Source organism: Olea europaea, chromosome 2, assembly GCF_002742605.1.
Source record: "Olea europaea var. sylvestris chromosome 2, O_europaea_v1, whole genome shotgun sequence".
NCBI classification, from domain to species: Eukaryota; Viridiplantae; Streptophyta; class Magnoliopsida; order Lamiales; family Oleaceae; genus Olea; species Olea europaea.
Genome location: NC_036238.1, coordinates 21876646 through 21898632, shown reverse-complemented (window position 1 = coordinate 21898632; position 21987 = coordinate 21876646). Strand labels below are relative to the sequence as shown.

Sequence of the window (21987 nt, the reverse complement as noted above, 5' to 3'; positions counted from 1 at the left end):
AAAAAAATCAATTATTTTATTACTATTTATTCTTTTTTCGCAACAATTTTCTCAATGCATTATTTTGCGCTCAAAAAAATTATGTGGTATGTGTTAAAAATGCGTATACATCGTTTTTTCTTTAAAAAAATTAATTATTTTATTACTATTTATTTTTTTCAAAACAATTTTCTCAATACATCATTTTGTTCAAAAAAATTATGTGGTACAACAGAAATTTTTTTCTACATGCACGGAGTGAATATGTTTTTTTCATCATTTTATATATTGAATTATTACTAGAAAATTAAATTTTATCTCAAACTATTAAAAAATATTGATTATTAATGAAAAAAGATCACTTTTATGTATATAAGAAAATAATTTGAGACAATATTTAATTTTATAGTAATATTGAATTTTTTAAATTAAATTTATCTAAATATTACTTTAGATTAAATATTAACTCAAAGTTTTAAGTATATTTCTTTACATAGTAAAAAGTTTGCTTCAAGTTGTAAAAAAAAAAATTTTAAAAAAAATATATATCATTGTAGTTAGTTTATATAGTATAAAGAAGTATTGGCTTTTATTTAAAAAAAATAAGAGGCCCGTGCACCGAGACATGAGGTCTCCGTGCACGGAGACCATGAGAGAAATGAATTTTTGTTTTACTTATATTTTTGTGTTTATTTTCACGCTCATTACGGGATATCAAACGAAGTTGAAATATTACATTCTTAATATCGTTTTGAATTACTCGCGGTATAGTATTACACGTCATTAACGGTGCGTGAAACGGTCAATCATAGCAAATGTTATGGAACGTCAAAGTAGGTATTTTCAAACTATATTTCGAAATTTTCGATAACAAGCTAACTTTAAAAATTTATCGATGATTGTACGATAATCGAATCGATAAATGTTTTACATTCTCTCGAAACTTATTTTGAGAAATATATCGTAGAGACATCGAATGATCTAAATAGATATCAAAAATAGTTAAACGGATATTAAACGTATGTGTTAAAAATTACGCATATGTTGTTTTTCTTTAAAAAATCAATTATTTTATTACTATTTCGAAATTTTCGATAACAAGCTAACTTTAAAACTTCGTCGACCATTTTACGATAGTCGAATCGATAAATGTTTTACATTCTCTCGAAATTCATTTTGAGAACTATATTGTAGAGATATCAAATGATCTAAATAAATATCGAAAATAGTTAAACGGAGATTAAACGTATGTGTTAAAAATGCGTTTTTTTCTTTAAAAAATCAATTATTTTTTTCTTTTTAATTCTTTTATCTTCCAAACAAAACTTAATTTTTCAATTTTAATGAAAAAGTTATTTGTAGGCTAAAAAATTTGAAGAGAGAAGAATTTTAAAAAATTATATATAGTGTGGTTTCGAGGATTATTCAAAATTTTTTGTACTTTTCCGCTCTCTATTTTCTTACGCTATGGCACGCCTTTTCAAATCAACTCATTTGCTTATATTATTATATTATATATATAGTGTAAGAGAGGCAATGTGAATCTATGTAACACGCAATTTTCCATACCTTCGCCTTACTCCGTGCTGACCACTTTTATAAGTAAAAAAAAAATCACTTTTAGTAAAAAAAAATGTAAAAATAAACATATTAACAAAATATATTTCTAATATATGTAAAAATTACTTATATAAGTAAAAAAATTCATTTAAAATTATTTAGAAGTAAAAAATAAAATAAAGTTATGAAAATTAAATGAAGAATATATAAATATTATTTAATTAAAATTGAAAAATTTACTTCATAAATAATTTTTTTTCAATTTATTTAAATTTCTTTTTAATTCTTTCCTTTTTCAAATAAAATTTATTTAAATTTTTTTTCAAAATTCTTTTGCCCTACCAACCTTGGAGTGACTGTTGTATCGTCTGAAGAATAGACTTGCTGTTAGGATTCTAATTCTTATACCAATAAGAGAGTTGGTCATCCTATAAGTGCCATTTCAAGTTATTTTATGTGCAAACCTGAGTTTGTTATTTAAATGTTTATGTATGTGGATATTCTCTTTCAATTTACAACTGCATGGATTATTTTTGAACTACAAGTATAGCCTCTCGAATCGAAATTGTTAAATAAAAGCATTTTGCGAAATTCAATTTACAACTTATTTGTAATATCAAATAAAAAAAATCTTCATCTACATTAAATAAAAAATACAATAAATAATTAAAAATAAATTATCGTTAACATATATACAATCACAACATTCATTATACTTATTTATAAGAATAAAAATAAATTAATCGTGACATAAAATATACAGTTGACCAAAAGATGAGAATCAAACAAACATTTCTTATTTCCAAATACTTTTTATACAATCTATAAATTATACGCTAATAAAACCAAAAATAAATACAAAATTTGTGCAACACACGAAACGCGGACTAGTTTCTATAAATAAATATTAGAAGGAACCAAAAATGCACAACATAATAATTTTTTTTCACAGTCTCCGATTCTTTGAGACAGAAAAAGGGATAGATTTTTTTTTTTTTTTTAAGCCCGAAATTAGTTTCTTGATTTAATTAAATGGTGCCCATTCATCAATATTTTCTTGACTTCGAAGAAATACTATAAAAGACTTGAAAGTTGGAAGGATCAAATTCTCAGAACTAAAAGTTCAAAGTTCGTGATAAAAAGAGTTCAAAGTTCGGGATTTAGACCAAATCAAGAATCGATTATCATTTTTGGGAAAATTCTAAACTCAAGTTTCTTTATTTTAATATAAATGTGAACATCTCGTAATTAGCAAAAAAGTTGAAAGTTCTTGATCTCGATAAATAATGTTTTGTTTTTTCAAATAATTTTTGTTCCGCATTCTAAAAATGTGTGGTCAAAATTACATTTTAGTCAACTTAAATTATAAGTTAAATCAAGAGTAATGTTATTCATAGTCGCTCATTGCGGTAATCGCTCTATGTGACATACACATGACAGGTGATTATTTGATGCATTAATATGGTAATTTTTTACTCATTAATGTATCAAATAACCATCTGTCATATGTATGCCACGTAAAGCGACTGTCGCAGTGAGTAACTGCAAATAGCATTATTCTTAAATCAATCTAAACATGCACCAAATAATTTCCTTCATACTTTTAAGTACCAGTTTTTATAGTAATTTATTAATACTTTGAAAACCCCAGAGGACCAAATCCAATTGGTTTTAACCGAAAACTCGAACTGATATAATAAAAGACCCAAAAAAATTAGCAAGTCAAGAACGAGACCACTGACATTAAGTCCTTGTTTGGTAGGGATTAAAATCAAATTTTTAGTAGATTTTGATAAAAATTGATAAAACGTGTGGTTGAAATGTTGTGAGACCCAAATAAGAACATCTCAAAATTTTTGTTTACTTTTCTGTTCATCACTGTTTCAATAACTATTTAACAATAACCTTTAATCCTTTGGAAACAACTCATTAACCGATTTTTCAAATATATAACTTTTTTATTTATTAAAATTCATAAATTGATTTATAAATTAAGTAATGCTAATTGCAAGAATGAAATTTGTATGGAAAAAAAATGAATTCTAGGCAATTTAATTACTTTAGAAATTTTTGCATGGAAATTATCAATTAAATGTGTTTGATTGATTGTATTTTCAACCTAGAAAATGGTATACATGTCCATTTTTTATTAGTAGATAAATGGACGAGAAAGAGAGAGTGAACTAATTGAAAAATATAAACCTACTTCTCCCCAAAAAAATATTTTCATTGTTTTTAAGGAAAATATAGTCACGTGATTAAAAGTAGGAAAAAAATTCATAAAAAAATATCAATTAAACAGCAGAAAAGTAGAAATTTTTGTAAAAATGACGTTTTTTATGGAAAAATTGACAACCAAACGCGCATATATATATATAAAATTGAAGAGATTTTGATCTAATCATATCTAACCATATCATGCATTTGTAAACCAATCTATTGGTAGCACAATCGATTATAAGCCCTTGTTTGACAACCATTAAAATTTTAGTCTCTATTTGTTTTTTATTCTTTCTGGAGAAGAAGGGGTGGAGCCTGTAGTTCAGAGGATTAGAGCACGTGGCTACGAATCACGGTGTTTAACTCACTTCCTTTTTTTTGTGTGAGTTTCGGGAATATCCTCATTTATAGGTTCGAGATCTGCATCTTCCCCATTAAAATGAAAAATATGACCGTTGTCCATCACATCAAGCTACCAAATTTGAATTTTTACTTCTTATATGGGGCTCATAACGGCTATATTTTTCATTCTCATTTTTACAAAAATAGGAAACAAACACACCCTTAATATAATTTTCTCTTTCTTTTCAAATACATATTTTTTAATAAAATAATATTACACGTAAATTCAAAACTTTTTTTTTACAACTACAAATTCTTCCAAAAATAATTATTCAAAAATACGTTTTTATCAAAAACTTATTAAAATGAAGTTGAAACTAGAGTTAGATTTAGTCACATATTCATAATTAAGCTTCATTATTATTCACACGTCAGGAGACAAACCACATTTTCTCATTATAAATTTATTTAAATTTACAAAATTGAGCTAAGTATTTTAGCAGTAATTCGTACCAGTAAATTTGCTGTCACTCCTTTTTGGTACACTGAAAAGAGGATGGTCGCTTCCAACAAAATAGCATCGGTGGCTTCTGTTTCGGTGTGGTTTTTAGGTAAACAAATCAAATTAGTGTTTAATGAAATTACTCTCATTAATGTATTTTGACCATACAAAAAGCAAAAACCAAATTACCAGAGTCCCTGAATATAAGCAGATATCTGTATTGGGAACTCATTTATGCTTGAATGTGTATGGAAAAGGGGCCTCAAAATTTTAGTTTAAAAGTTGAATTCTTTATCAAACAGGTATCAACCGAGAGATTCTATTCTATATACAGATATTCAAGAAAAGAAAAGACTGCTTTATTTGGTAGAAAGTTGGGAAGAAGAGTTAGTATTTGCTGGACTGGGAATTGGAGAGAGAAGCTAAAAATGGAATTCTGGCCGGAGTTTTTAGCAAGCAGTTGGGGTAAAGAGTTTGTGGCCGGAGGACTTGGTGGCACCGCCGGTATCGTAGCCGGTTATCCTCTTGATACACTTAGAATCCGGCAACAGAATTCAAGAACTGGTTCCGCCTTTAGTATCCTCCGCCGTGTTGTCACCAGAGAGGGGCCTTGCGCCCTCTACCGGGGCATGGGAGCCCCTTTGGCCTCTGTCTTTTTCCAGGTTCTTACTCTCCACTTTCTATTATTCACAAAGTATGTAATAAAAAGATTCATTTCTACGAATTTACTTACCGAGAGTCGAACCAATACAATCTTTGCATATGCAAAATAAAGTGATTTCATAGTAATATTAAGACTTGAATTTTATCTTAAAAGATCAACTTTGTGATCAAAGTTAGTCCATGTTTTCATCTTTATTCGAGGTTGGATTTTATCCTTAACAAGTAATACATTCTGTCAAGCTTTTTACATAAATCTGAAAGGTATTTGCTCACTCTTGCAGAATGCCATGGCCTTCCAGACTTACGCTATATTGTCACGAGCGTTTAGTACAAACAGTACAGGAGTCGAGCCGCCCTCATACAACGGGATTGCTCTAGGAGGAATTGGAACAGGTGCTATACAAAGCCTACTTCTTAGCCCTGTTGAGCTGGTTAAAATTCGTCTACAGTTGCAAGGGAAAACGAACCAGAACGAGAACAAAAATCAATCCGGCAGTGAGAAAGGTCCACTACACGTCGCCAGAAACATAATAAGAACAGAAGGTTGGAGAGGAATTTACCGGGGTTTAACCATCACTGTGCTTAGGGATGCACCAGCTCACGGCGTATACTTCTGGACATATGAGTATATGAGAGAGCAACTTCATCCTGGATGCCGAAAGAGTGGCGAGGAGACCTTCAGAACAATGCTTTTGGCAGGAGGTCTAGCTGGAGTTGCTAGTTGGATTTTCTGTTATCCTCTAGACGTAATGAAAACAAGAATTCAAGCGCAACCAGAATCCTCCCCGGCAAAATACAAAGGAATTGCCGACTGCTTCACGAGAAGTGTGAAAGAAGAGGGATATAGTGTGCTCTGGCGAGGTTTGGGAACTGCAGTCGCTAGAGCCTTCCTCGTGAATGGTGCTATCTTTACTGGCTACGAGACAGCGCTCAGGTGCATATTTCACAATAACAATCACGCAGCTATGCAAACAGAAAATTCAATCTAAATTGAATCCTGTTGTAGTCAAAGAGCATCATCTTAACTGCGCAGGAAGTCATCTTGGCATTCTATTTAGCGAAATGGGTCAACATTGAGTCCCAATTTTAATGGAATCCGTACTTTAATTTTAACGGGACCAAATATATATTCACGTTGTACTTCACAAGGTGATTAATATAATATATTTAATTTTCGAAAATCATTTAAAATAGAATGTAATATTTGATATCAAAATAACACACTTAAAACTATAAACTAGTGAAGAATTTGATTTATTGAAAATTACTAAACACTTATCCAACATTGAAAGGTCAGGAAATTTTGGTATGGTGTATATAGTGAAAGTTTGAGAATTGTGTTTGGACCACAAAGGATACCAATAGTGCTTGGAAAGGGGAAACCTATATCATATCAGGTTCGGTCCAAGCCTACACGTGCGTGCCATCGCTTGTTCGGCCGATCGGCTCGACACGTGCACGGGTCTGATTTGTGTTCTAGTGAAGGTGGGTCCTTGTACTAAATTTATTTAAATTATTTGGGCTAAATTATAATTAATCAAATTTTTGGATACTCAAAGAAATTAATTTTGATTAGCTAATTTTTGGGTAATTTTTTTTGGCCTAGATGGTTTGTTAATTGATGAAACGATCATCTATTAACCTACATAACAGTCGTCTGTTAATCAATTTAACAAATGCAGTACTGAACAATGCTATCTGTTCGAATTTGAAGGCTATCTGAACACTTACGACTGTTGTGAAAGGGTTTGAAGAATGTTCGAATGGCTACAAATGAATCTATAAATAGTTTGACTCACTACCAAAACAATCATACCATTTTCATTGCAAACGTTCTAAATTTTGAATCTCATTCCCCCTCTTCCCCCTCCCTTCTCTCATTTTGATATTATTCTCGGAATGAAAACACTTCATTGAGTTTGTTGGAACTCCTACAAATTGTTGTGCCGCTTCCTTAGGAAATAAATTTCGTTTTATCTTGAAAAATGACTGCTGAACTGTGACATCACAAAACTTTAGTAAGTTTATAATGCATATTCATACCTTATATTGTGATATATATTTCATGTAACATAGTAAAAGAATTTTATTAATAATATTATAAGCTTATGAAAAGAATTGAATTAAAATTTTGGTTAAAAAACCATGTGGAAAAATTAAGGGAAATGAGGTGGCTACTCTCAATAAATAACATTGTTACTCTAAATATGAAAATGACAAATGGTATAAGGTGACTATCCTACACATATCACTTTGCCACTCTAAATACTACAATGGCAAATGACATAATAGGGTAAAATGTGGCAAAATAATGATTAAGGAAAAATAAATTAATTCTAAATTTAATTCTAAATTATTACTATAAATAGGGGAGAAGGTGAGAAATAGAAATGCATACAACAAAAACCAAAATCAAGTAACTTTATAAAGATAGCATTTTACTTGTCTTGCAACTTGAAGGTGAGTAGCCTATACCTACTTTTATTTCATACATATTTATTGCAATTATGTTTATTGGATTACTTCTTGCTTTTCAAATCAATTATAGATTCAAGATTCTACCCATTGATATTGACATTGCATTGAATATTAGCATTGCATTGGATAATGATTGATATTATTGATTTTACACCAAATTGGTGTAATTGACTAATGAGCTCATATATTGTTATTTTCATATTGCGCGCATGGGTAGGATTGAACATCTATAATTGGGGCCCATTGTTTTCCTTATTTATTCAAATAATATGAAGATTATGGTATAGATTACTCGCTGAATAAATATTTTCACATTATTTTATTTATTTTCTTGTAGATGATCCCTATTGAATAAATTGATTTTAACTCGGGTGAATGGATGATTTCTGAGGATGGCCAGTATTGCATGTATGTTAAAGAAGTCTATACATGGATGACTTATCCAGAATTTCCGGGTTTCCATCACTTTATGGGATCCCATTATTATATAGACTACTTCGAGGCCACTACTTTGAAGTACTTATTTTCAAATGATTTTCTTGGAGAATAAATATGTTCTGGTAGTCTTTGATATGTAGTATAAAGATTAGTAATGCAACTTTTGTATATCTACTAGTCTCTAATATACTTTTTGCAATATAACCAAGTATCTAAGAAAATTTTCAATTATCTTATATTTATTGATGCTTGCCTACCCCATACTCTACAAATAGCCAATAGTTTTCTCTCTTCACGAAGTGTACAAAATTTTGAAATTTTTATACATAGAGTTAAATGACTAAATTGGGATTGTGACAATTATGGTATCAGAGCCAAAGTTTCAAATTCGATCTTATAACGTGACATACATGCAAATTCCATCTTCTGGTATCCATTCACAAGGTAAGTCTTATAGGTTACGTGAGACTTTTCTTATTGCTTTAGAACTCGGTAATAGAAAGTGAATCTTTCATTAAAAAGAAATAAATATAAATATAATGTTTCATATGGACACCAAATTACAAGAATTTTTTTTTATTGATCATTAACGAACATTGTTGTTTTGCAATAGCCACGAAATGTCTCAGAATAACCAAAGTGATAGTAACACTGCATCAATTGAACATTTGACTCGATTGGTCCGGCGTCAAGCTCAACAGATAAATAAACTAATCAACAACTACACTTCCAATGGAGAATCTTCCAGGACCAGGGAAGAAAATGATACTAGTAATTGCTTTCAATGATTAAAACCCCCGATATTTGAGGATGCGAAAGATCCAATTGAAGCGGAAAATTAGATTCGTACCATGGAACGTATGTCTACATATGCACATATTCCAGAATTCAAAAAAGTTATATGTGCATCATTTATGTCAAGGGGAAATGCTGGACATTAGTGGGATACCTTAACCAGCATTAGAAAAGCTCAAGACATGACCTGGAAAACTTTTTGCGAAAAATTTTGAGCAAAATATTTCTCTTCTACAGCCAAACAGCAAAAGTTAAGTGAATTTCTATTTTTAAAACAGAAATCAATGATTGTATCTGAGTATATTACGAAGTTTGAAGAATTGTCACGTTTTGCAACTCACGTGACCACTACTAGCGAAGTAAAAATTGATCGTTTCATTGGAGGGCTAAAACTAGAATTGGCACGAGATGTACAAATGTCAGGAATTCAAGGCTTGGATTTTTCCATGGTAATAGATAAGGCATTAGTGGCAGAACAAGCAGAGGCCAAAATAACTCAAGCCCGAGAAATGAAACCCTCGAGTAATAGGCATTGGAACAGTACCACTAAAAGTACCAGGATTGGCAAAAATACTCCTTGGTTCCCAAACAAAAAGGTTCAAATGGAAGACAAATTCAAGGAGACAACGCCTTCATCATGTGCTCATTGCAGAAAATTCCATAGTGGGCCTTGTCAACTTAAACTTGTATTGTGTTTTGGTTGTGGAAAAGAGGGCCATTTGGTAAAGGATTGTCCAAACAACAAAAGGAAATATCAGCAGAAACCCAATCGTCCAGTAGGTAGAGTATTTGCAATGGTACAACCTAAAGTTGCCGAAGATGCGAAAGTCATTACAAGTACGATATATGCCTATGCTACACCTGCTTTTACCGTATTTGATTCCGGTGCCACTCATTCTTTCATATCCATTAAATTTTTGCATAATCTGAATATTAAACCAACTCTAGTACCACATAATATGGACATCATTACTCCTCGTGGTCCAAATCGCCATGCTAAATTTATTTTACCCAAGGCTAGCTTGTATATTGAACATATGGAACTTCCAACAAATCTTATCCTACTTGACTTTCATGATTTTGATATTATATTAGGCATGGATTGGTTAACCACCTATGAGGCTTTAATTGATTGTAAGTCCAAAACTTTAAAGCTTCTAGGCAAAAACATTGTATCCTTTCTGATACCTGAGAAAACATCTATAATTATAATTTCGGCAACCAAGGCTACCAAGCTTTTAACTAGGTATTGAGTAAGTTTGTACCAACTTAGTGCAGACAAAGCTATTACCCCCATCATCAATAACTGTTGTCTAAGAGTTCCAGGTTGTATTTCTTGAGGATTTACCTGGGCCGCCACCTGAACGGGAAATTGAGTTCGGCATAGAGATACAACCAGGTGCTTACCCTATATCCAAAGCTCCATACCGAATGGCCCCCTCTAAACTTAAGGAATTAAGAAGCCAATTAAATGACTTGTTGAATCGAGGATTCATTCAACCAAGTACATCTCCATGGGGTGCTTCAGTTCTTTTCGTTAAAAAGAAGATCTTTACGACTTTGTATCGATTATCGGGAACATAATAAGATCACTATTAAAAACAAGTACCCGTTACCTCGTATTGATGATCTGTTGGATTACCTACATGGTTCTGCGATTTTCTTGAAAATAGATTTGCGATTTGGATACTATCAATTGAAGATTAAAAAGGAAGACATTCCTAAGTCCGCATTTCACACTCGTTATGGGCATTTCGAATTTCTTATAATGCCATTTGGACTGACAAATGCACCAGCAGTATTTATGGACCTAATGAATCGAATCTTCAAGGACTATCTAGACAAATTTGTCATTGTATTCATTGATGATATTTTAGTCTATTCAAAAACTCGAGATGATCACGCAAACCATCTTCATACAGTCCTACAGATCTTAAGAGAAAAACAACTTTATGCTAAATTCTCAAAATGTGAATTTTGGTTGGAAAAAGTGGTGTTTTTAGGACACGTTATCACCAAAGAAGGAATCTCGGTAGATCCCAGTAAGATTGATGCAATTCTTAAATGGCGCAACCAACTACGCCTACCAAAGTACATAGTTTTCTTGGGCTAGCTGGGTATTATAAACGATTTGTACACAACTTCTCAAAAATCGCTTCTCCATTGACTCGGCTCACACGGAAGAATATTCCATTCAGATGGACAGATGAGTGCGATAAGAGTTTTCAAGAGCTTAAAACATGGCTTACCACTGTACCCATTTTAACTATTCTTGATGGAGCGGGAGAATTTACAATTTATAATGATGCCTCAAGAAATGGGTTAGGTTGTATGTTGATGCAACATGGCATGGAAATTGCTTATGCCTCTCGACAACTGAAATCTTATGAACTAAACTATCCTATACACGATTTAGAATTGGCACCCATTGTTTTTGCACTTAAAATATGGTGCCACTATCTTTATAGAGAAAAATGTGAGATCTTCCCAGATCATAAGAGCTCAAAGTACTTCTTTACCTAAAAAGAGTTGAATATGAGACAAAGAAGATGGTTGAAATTAATCAAAGATTATGATTGTACCATTAGATACCATCCAGGAAAAGCAAATGTAGTTGCTGATGCACTAAACAGAAAACTTTCCCATCAGGAGACATTTGACCAATCAAGTGAAGATTGAGAAAGCTCCCAATTAAAAGAAAAGGACCAAAAGGGAAACAATTATTCACTCTTACTGTACAATTAATCATTATGGAGAAAATCAAAGAAGGTCAAAAGAGCGATCATTTTGCTACTAAGATTCGACAAAACTTAGCTAGCGGAAAACAAACAGATCATTGTATTTCAGATCAGAAAATCCTTCTATACAGAAATCGAATATATGTACCTAATATAAATAGACTACGGGATGATATTCTATAGGAAGCACATACAACCCCTTATACTGCTCACCTTAGAACCACCAAATTATATCACGCTGTTAAAACATTGTATTGGTGGCTGGGTATGAAACGTCAAATTGTCGAATTCGTAGCCAAATGCTTAACCTATCAACAAGTAAAAGTAGAACATCATAGACCAGCAAGATTGCTACAACTTTTACAAATTCCAGAATGGAAATGGGAACAGATTACAATGGATTTTGTGTGTGGTCTGTCCAAGGTTACAAAGGGTTTTGACGCTAATGGGTAATAGTAGATTGACTAACTAAGTCTGCACACTTTTTACCCATTAAAATGACCTTCAAAATGGAACAGTTTGCTACCTTGTATATATAAGAAATAGTCCGACTCCATGGTGTACCCGTTACGATTACATCAGATCGTGATCCACGATTTTTGTCACCATTATGGAAAGAGATACAAAGCTGTTTAGGTACGAAACTTCAATTCAGTACAGCTTTCCATTCACAAATCGATGGCCTGACAGAACGAACTATCCAAACTCTGGAGGACATGCTTCGCGCTTGTGTTTTGGAATTTCAGCACAGTTGGAATTATTATTTATCTTTAATTGAATTCTTTTATAATAATAGTTATCACATGTTAATCAAAATGCCTCCATTTGAAGCGTTATACGGCCGAAAATGTCGATCCCCTTTATATTAGAATGAAGTAGGTGAAAATAAAATCACAAACCCCGAAATGGTTCAAGATATGGTGAAAGCAGTTGACAAAATTAATAGACGATTAAAGATAGCTCACGATCGACAGCGTAGCTATGCAGATAAACGACGACGACCGCTGGAGTTGAAATAGGAGATAATGTTTTTATTAAAATATCTCCTATCAATGGTTTACTAAGATTTTGGAAAAAAGGGAAATTGACACCAAGATACATCGGACCCTTCGAAATCCTTGACCGTATTGGTAAAGTTGCTTATCGATTAAAGCTACCTGAACAGATGAGAAAAATACATGATGTATTTCATGTGTCAACTCTTCGAAAATATATTCCAGATCCCGCTCATAAGTTAACACAGACACCAACTGATTTTCATCCTGATTTGACTTGGAAAGAAAAACCAGTCAAAATATTAATGAAGGATACTAAGAAGCTTCGCAAGAAGGAAATTGTTAAGGGAATATAATCCCACATCGGTAAAATATCGAAATAATGACCAATATATAAAGGATTGGGACACTCCTCTTAACAAGGTTGACCTTATTAAGATGGACACCAAGTCTTAACATGGTATCAAAGCACAGGAAGCTCCAATGATCGATTCGATCAGATTAAGTCTTTAAAAATGAGCACACGGATTTCAAGATTGGTCTGCTCAAACGAGCCACCATCTTGCGGGGGCATGTTAAGGGAATATAATCCCACATCGGTAAAATATCGAAATAATGACCAATATATAAAGGATTGGGACACTCCTCTTAACAAGGTTGACCTTATTAAGATGGATCCCAAATCTTAACAGAAATACCCATAGTTTGTGTTTTGTGGCAAAGTAATGTCATCGAAGAAGAAACTTGGGAAAGAGAGGATGAAACGAAAGCTCAATATCCCGAACTCTTTGACTAAGGTCATTTCGAGGACGAAATATTTTTTGGGGGGGGATTGTGACTTCCCAAAACTTTAGTAAGTTTATAATGCATATTCCTACCTTATATTGTGATGTATATTTCATTTAACATAGTAAAAGAAATTTATTAATAATATTATAAGCTTATGAAAAGAATTAAATTAAAATTTTGATTAAAAAATCATGTGGAAAAATTAAGGGAAATGTGGTGGCTACTCTCAATAAATAACATTGTTACTCTAAATATGAAAATGACAAATGGTATAAAGTGGTCATCCTACACATATCACTTTGTCATTCTAAATACTACAATGACAAGTGGCATAATAGGGTAAAAGGTAGGAAAATAATGAATAAAGAAAATAAATTAATTCTAAATCTAATTCTAAATTATTACTATAAATAGTGGAGAATGTGAGAAATGGAAATGCATTCAACAAAAACTAAAATCAAATAACTTCATAAAGATAGCACTTTATTTGTCTTGCAACTTGAAGGTGGGTAGTCTATACCTACTTTTATTTCAAACATATTTATTGCAATTATGTTTATTGGATTACTTCTTGTTTTTCAAATCAATTATAGATCCAAGATTCTACCCATTGATATTGACATTGCATTGCATTGAATATTGACATTACATTGGATAATGATTGATATTATTGATTTTACACCAAATTGGTGTAATTGACTAATGAGCTCATATATTGTTATTTTCATATTGCGCGCATGGATAGAATTGAACATCTATAATTGTGGCACATTATTTTCCTTATTTATTCAAATAAAATGAAGATTATGGTATAGATTATTCACCGAATAAATATATTCACATTATTTTATTTATTTTCTTGTAGATGATCCCTATTGAATATATTGATTTTACCTCGGGTGAATGGATGATTTCTGAGGATGGCCAGTATTGCATGTATGTTAAAGAAGTCTATACATGGATGATGTATCCAGAATTTTCGGGTTTTCATCACTTTGTGGGATCCCATTATTATATAGACAACTCCTAGGCCACCACTTTGATGTACTTATTTTCAAATGATTTTCTCGGAGAATAAATATGTTCTGGTAGTCTTTGACATGTAGTATAAATATTAGTCGAAATTGATTGGTTATGGTAGCAAGATGGTGGCAGTGCGACTTTTGCATAATGCAACTTTTGTGTAGTGAAACTTTTGTAATGCAACTTTTGTATATCTACTAGTATCTAATATACTTTTTGCAATGTAACCAAGTATATAAGAAAATTTTCAATTATCTTATATTTATTGATGCTTGCCTACCTCATACTCTACAAATTGTCAAAAGTTTTTTCTCTTCACGAAGTGCACAAAATTTTTAAATCTTTATACATAGAGTTAAATGACTAAATTGGGATTGTGACAAGAACTAATAAAGCTACTCAAACAGGGGGAAAAAGGTTTGGTGACAGGTGCCGACACTTGTCTAGCTGCTTTTTTCTAACTGTCCAGTGAAAAAATGACATATGTCCCCTTATTTTAAATTTAATAATGCTATACGTACAATGTCCTTTGACAATTTTGCATTACAACCTGACGTCGCATTATTGGAAAAAAAAAACACGAAAAGAAGGAAAAAGAAATATGGCCATTGGGAATAGTAAAATGGGAGCCAAACCAAACAAATAACATTGGTCAATACCCGATTTCCCGCAAATTCCACGAGAGCACCCCAAATATGTCATCCCATTCAAAACCCAAATCATCACAGACACATTCTCCCGACTTGATTTCCGTTTGTGAATAGTAGATGCGATAACATTTTACAACTTGTGCAAGTTGGGTCGAGCTCCAATGAGTCATTTTATCGAAGAACTGATTTGTCAACCCAGAAATTTTGCAAAGTTTGGGAAAGCCATCGCTGCTGTGTATGAACTCGCACCGTCGACCTCTTCCCTGACGGCTATAGCTACAGTAAAAGGTGTGAATCGTTTTTGCAAAATTTCATAATTATTTTCTTTCGAAATCTGGAAATAATGTTGGAATATTGAATAATTGGTTTTTGGCATATATGAAGTTCACTAAATGTATACTAGATAAATTTGATGAGAAGTTCATATTGATGTATGTGAAAACGAATGTTGGGTCCTCCGATCCAATCCCAACCTAAAATGTTGCTATGATTTATATGTATTGTCGTAAAATTATGGAAAGATTATGGTTTTTTGAACGTGATCGCTAATTTTGATATAGGAGAAATTATGGCAAGAGTGGAACATGATTTATTGATGAAACCCAAAAATGAGAACGTCGAAGACAATATGAATGCATGTGAAGATGAAATGAGAGGAAGCGATGGCGTGACAGCGCTTGCGGTTGGTATGAAGTTCACGGACCAAAAAGAAGTTTTTGATTTCTATAAGAAATATGCTTACAATGTAGGTTTCCCAGTTAAGAAACGGAATTCGAAAAAAGATGACGCTGGAGTTCTGTGTTATGTGACATTGACATGCAGTTATAAAGGATGAAGAAGTGGTTCCACAAGTGGTTTTTTGAAGCCTCAACCGACAATGCAGATCCCGTAAAGCCAGAATCTTTGCGGCATCTGATTATCATGAATTTTGGGTAATTAAAACAGTACACCTCGACCACAACCGTAAACTAAGTCCTTCAAAATCAAGGTTGTATCGATGCAACAGAGAGTTAAGCTCACATGTGAAACGGAAGATTGAAGTTAATGGCATCACAGGAATTCTGTTGCACAAAAGTTTCAACTCTGCAGTTGTTGAAGCTGGTGGATATGAGAATCTTGCTTGCGTAGAAAAGGATTGTAGAAACTATATCGAACATGTGAGGCAATTAAAACTTGGAGAAGGAGATGTTGCAGCAATACAATCTTACTTTTCAGAAATGCAAACACAATGCGCAGGATTTTACTCTAGTATTGATTTGGACGAAGAATCGCGGCTAAAGAATGTGTTCTGGGTAGACAATCGGTGTCGTCAAGCATATAAAGAGTTCAATGACGTTGTTACATTTGACACTACTTACCTCACTAACAAGTATGACATGCAATTTGCCCCATTTGTCGGTGTGAATCACCACGGACAATCAATATTGCTTGGTTGTGATTTGTTATCAAATGAGAACACAAATACATTTATATGGCTATTCAGGACATGACTTAAATGTATGCAGGGTAAAGCTCCACATGGAATAATAATGGATCAAGATAGGGCAATGCAAAATGTAAAATGCAATATAAGTAGTTTTCTCGAATACGAGTATAGATGGTGTTTATGGCACATTATGAAGAAGTTTTCAGAAAAAGTAGGCTAGCACGTGGATAAGGGATCTATATTCTTTGCTATACATGTATTGGTGAATGATTAACAGTATATTGAAGAATTTGAAGATAGTTGGAAAACAATGATAGATAAGTATGAGTTGCAAGACAATGACTAGTTATCGGGGCTCTACGAGAATAGAGGTCGATGGCTTCCTTGCTTTTTGAAAATGACATTTTGGGCCGGAATGTAAACAACACAAGGTCGGAGAGTATGAATGCCTTTTTTGATGGATATGTGCACTCAAAGACATCGTTGAAGCAATTCGTCGAACAGTATGAACGTACACTATGGAACAAAGTTGAGAAGGAGTTTCAGGCTGATTTCAAGTCATTTTCTCAAATAGTCCCATGCACAACAACCTATGAAATGGAAAAGTAATTTCAGCCAGTGTGCACAATTTCAAAATTTAGGGAAGTACAATCTGAGTTCACGGGGAAGGTATATTGTGACATAATGTCTGATGTGGATGGTTGCTCGGGGACAACGTATGACGTACGCGAGGACGTCTTATGCAGCGATCGACGAAAGAAAAAAATATACAAAGTCTTATTTCATACGTAAAATTGTGAAATTGTTTGCAACTGCCACTTATTCGAGTTCCGAGGAATACTTTGCCGACATGCGATTGTAGTACTTATCCGTAATGACGTAACTGTACTACCGGATAGGTATATACTTTGGCTATGGAGAAGGGATGTTAACAGGCACACACTAGGGTTGCTGTACACTATGATGGGTTGGTAAGCACTCTTGCACAGTTGCGTTATGATAAAATGTTCAAGGCTTTTGCTTCCATTGCAGACCTAGCAGCAGAAGGTGGAGGTCTGACCTATGCTATAATGGAATGGATACAATTTCAACAGGAGGATCTTCTGAGCTCAAGGTCGATCGGCGTATGTAATGTCCAAATGCAGCGTAATATACGAATATCCTCGAATTATACCGGCTCGCAAAATAATGCCAGTTGCTCTGTACTTGATCCTAAAGTGGCGAGCAAGCAGGGTGCGCCTAGAAAACTTCGGAGCAAAGCCCCGTTGGAGTTGACTTCAAAGAAACCAAAGGTAAGTTTATATGTTAACCGATAAAAGTACATGGAATCCTAAAACCAATTCTTATTTCTGAGGATGTAAATGTAGCTAATATTCCATAAGGGTAATATTTTCAAGTAGAGAAGAAATAAATATTATTTTGTCAAAACTAATAATAAAAGTAAATTAGTGCTTGAAGTTATTTTTAGAAAATCTGGAGTTTTAATCCAAAAAATATATATATATAAAATCAACCCTTGAATATGTTTATCTAGAGAATTAATTACTAAGAAGAAATTTTTTTTCCGTTTTTTTTTTGGGTGGGTATAATGTATATGTAGGCTAAATTGGCTTTGTCCAAAGGAAAGATGCCAACTTCAAGGTGTTTTTGTCCACCAGATGGTGCATCATCTGTTCAGGCATATCAAGAACAACAAACTTCAGTGCCTACACCGTTCTCCTATGCACAACTCTTGTTGGTGAGTACATCAAATTTCTAATGTTCGTCTGTTTGAAGTTTCATTTGCTTTCTCTTTTGATGACATAGGGTGACCATGCAAGCCAAGCGTCTACACCTAGTACTACTTTCTCTAACGCGGTGAATCATCTTTTGCAAAATCATCCTAACTCTCCCTGATGAAAGATTATAATGGGATTGTCTTTTGTTGTCTTTAGTGAAGCCATACCTTTTGCAAATGAGGAAGACTGCTGACATGAAAGGGAGGCGAATGAATATTGGACTTTCATTTGCCAAGGGAACTAAAAATTATGAATTATTGTAGTGTAAATAGTTGCCACATATCTGGAGAAGAGGACAGTTTGTTTACTTCTAGTGTACATGCTGTGGAAATTTGTATTTTCACTAGTTTTTTAATTGAAAATTTGTATGTTCAAGTGTATCAATTCCTTCAATTGTTTGGATTTAAGGATGATCTTGAGCCTAAAAAGTGGCAGGGAATTCGGTGTTAATTGAAACTACGATTTAAGTCACAAGTGTTGTCAATTTCTCTAAGGTCATTTTGTTCATGGTGTTTATTTGGAATACCTTGTTTGTGAAATTTGATAAACTCCATTATGTTTTCTTTGATGGTATACCCATTCAAAAAAAAGTAGTACACTATCGAATAGAAAATGAAAGAGAACCTCGAATGATAATGCATGTTGTGTGAAGCAAATCCGTAACATCAACACAAAATTTAGCATTAAGTCATGATACAATTGTTAAATTTACAAAATGTTGAAACTGACATTTCCATTTTCTTCACACTTGAACACAAAATTCGATGCACGGATGTGAACATCCACCTTTAATCAAGCCAGTGCCTTGCATTTGGTGTTCCCTTTGGTGCTCGACTTGCCTATGCGGATCGTCACGTTCATAGATATGTGGAGTTCTTGATCATTGTTAAGCCGAACTTGCGATCGAAACATACAAGACATATCGTCAACTGATTCGATCGGCTTTGATTGAGGCAACCACAAATGATAAGTGTAGAGCCTGGCTTTGGAAAAACTTCTTCAACATCAAATGCATTATATATACACTATTTAGCTATGTACCCAGTTTCTACTCACTAAATACACTCACACGTAAGAGGACAAATTATATTATGACAATATATTCACAAGTCACACACAAGGTATATTTACCACTCATCCTGAAATTCAATAATTTTTCATACGAAAATGTATACTGTCTAACCTTAAATTCATACAAAAGTGAATGAGTAGTATCGACAAAACATTGAAATTTCATAAATCTCAGAATTCAACCTTATCTGAAATTGTAATTTCTCTACGTTGAAACAAATTAAAACCCCAATAAACTGAAAGTATAACAACCAAATCTTACTGTGAAGGCAACTTTTTCAAATTCAGTGGATTTGATGTTGGAGATCTGTGAAGCCTTCATCGATCTTGAACGGTGTTGCCAATGTTAAATTCAAACTTAAAAATTAAATTGTAGTGAGCACAAGCAGGAGACGGCGACTGAATCTTTGATCTGGAACGGACTCCTTCACGCGATGGCCAGAGACGGTCTTTGAATCCTCGATCCTCAAAGAAATATGCAGTCACGTGATAGTCAGAGGTGACGGGTACGTGGATTCCGGCTATTTCAAGTGGTTGAGATGTCGCCGAAAATGGGAAGAAATTGGAGGAGAAGTCGCCGAAAATGGGAAGACATTGGGGCAGAAGAGGGATGGTTTGCTGGGTTCATTTGGATTCTATAATTTGGGGAACAAAAGACTGACTCTCTTCGGTAATGACAATTCAAAATTTGAATGGTTCTTTTTTTTTCGTGTTTTCTTTTTGCTGTCACGTCGTGTTGTAATACAACATTGTCAAACAATATTATACAGATAGCATTATTGGTTTTCTTTTTGCTGCCACATCATGTTGTAATGCAATATTGTCAAACAATAATGTACGTATAGCATTATTGTTTTAAATTTTATCATTGAACTTATTCATGTAGCTGGGTTATTTCTGAACACCTTGAACACTTGTGAAGGCAACAAATTCATTTAAAAGAAATATAGTGAAGTTGATGAGCTCGAATTAACATTTTGAGCCTATTGATCATCTCGTTACACTATGCAAGTAACAATACAATAATTCTGTTAATGTATTATTTTCAAATTGTTTGATAGAGAAATTTATACTCCAGAAACAATACAATCCACACATGAATTTCCCGTGTTTACCTCTCAAATGAGTTGATTCTGTTCTTCCAAAATTAGCATCACCTATGTAGATCTTAGTTGCTCTGTGTGTCGATATGTAGGAACCTCTCAAGGTAAATGTATCTAGAAATTGCCATTAAGGTCAAATCGGCATGTTTGGCTGAGATAAAAAGGTCCTTAATGGTGCCTTGGTGAGAAATATGAAGATATGTGGTCATTTAGGAAGGCAACCTCTATTTCAACTTGATAGGAACGGCATCAAAAGGAAGGGCTGTAAATAGGTAATTGACTGAGAGTATGGCTAAAGTCCTTCCTACAGTCGGATTTTTTCAAACTTGCCAAATTGCCTTGAAGTATTGATCAATTCTCATGCTCGAGCAGGACACGGGTGTGAAATGAATTGCTCCTTTATGAAACCAAAGAGTGTGAGGTGGACCGTTTGAATAAAGACTATGTTGCTATTAGAGTTGATATCTAGCAGTAGATCCTTGGAAATTCTGTTGTTATATCTTTCGGGTTTGTGAGCTTGCCTTACTTGTCAAGGTTGACATTGAGTGTTTTAGTCGACTCAGTTGAAGTCCACATGCTACTGCATTAAATGAGTTTTGCCTTTCCCCCGAAATAAAAATATTGTATTGTGACATTTTACAAATTATTTCTAACGCCTAACTCTCTATATCTTTGTTGCATCTTAATATGGTGCTTTCGTAGCTATTTTTCTCCGCTTTAGGTCCGTAGAAAATATTTTTGCACTGTGGTAGGAGGGATCTTTTGCCCTAATAAGATAAAAGTTTGTTTCGAATCCCAATTTTGCTTACGGATGATTGTTATAGGAGGAAAGATTGCTTCACTATTCACAAAGTTTACTTTTCGAGAGTTTTATCATTTTTTTGTCAACAAGAATAAACAAGAAAATTCGTGTGATTTTCATGGCTTGATAAACTTTGGAAGACAAGTTGAAATGGAAAAAAAATCACCGATTTGGGGATGAAAAATATGCCTCAAATTACCCTACACTAGTTTTGAATAATTTAACCAATACTCTAAAAAAATTTCCAAACATGACTTTTCCAACTAACTGGTGGAAAAAAATTTCCCATACAGGCCCTTTGAAGAGGTTTTAGTAATTTCGTAAAATCATCTTTAAAAATTTGACTCGCTTTTCATATAGTGAATAGTTGCGTTTGATTGTCAATATTTTTTCATAGAAAATGTAATTTTTTATTTAAATTCTTACTTTTATATTATTTGATTGATATTTTTTCCCATAAAATGTTTTCTTACTTTTGGTCACGTATTTTTTATTTAGAGTGTGTTTGATTGGCATGGAAAATATTACCTAGAAAAAAAAATATTTTCCATTTTTTGTGGAAAATAAAAACCACCACTACCCAAGGAAAATATTTTCCTTAAAAACAAGGAAAATTAGGTATATTTTCAAAAGTT

General features: G+C 33.1%; 1 protein-coding gene and 1 long non-coding RNA gene across 2 annotated transcripts; one reads left to right on the top strand and one right to left on the bottom strand.

Moving 5' to 3' along the window:
* The first annotated feature begins 4729 nt into the window (after positions 1-4729).
* On the top strand, positions 4730-6442 carry LOC111366611 (mitochondrial arginine transporter BAC2-like). Its single transcript, XM_022987332.1, has 2 exons — positions 4730-5265; positions 5548-6442. Exons 1-2 carry the CDS (start codon positions 4846-4848, stop codon positions 6253-6255), a joined length of 1128 nt encoding a protein of 375 aa, XP_022843100.1. The 5' UTR covers positions 4730-4845; the 3' UTR covers positions 6256-6442.
* Positions 6443-18991: 12549 nt separating this feature from the next.
* Positions 18992-20164, bottom strand: LOC111366606. The gene is made up of 2 exons (XR_002697693.1): positions 19710-20164; positions 18992-19355 (listed from the first exon to the last, which is right to left on the bottom strand). It is a non-coding gene; the product is annotated as an uncharacterized LOC111366606 (long non-coding RNA).
* Between the last annotated feature and the right edge of the window lie 1823 nt (positions 20165-21987).

What these genes read in the sequence shown, in the direction of transcription:
- LOC111366611 (XM_022987332.1), top strand. Translation starts at nt 4,846, where the DNA reads ATGTGTATGGAAAAGGGGCCTCAAAATTTTAGTTTAAAAGTTGAATTC. An exon ending in TGGCCTCTGTCTTTTTCCAG is followed by an intron (nt 5,266 to 5,547) that starts GTTCTTACTCTC and finishes TCACTCTTGCAG; the next exon opens with AATGCCATGGCCTTCCAGAC.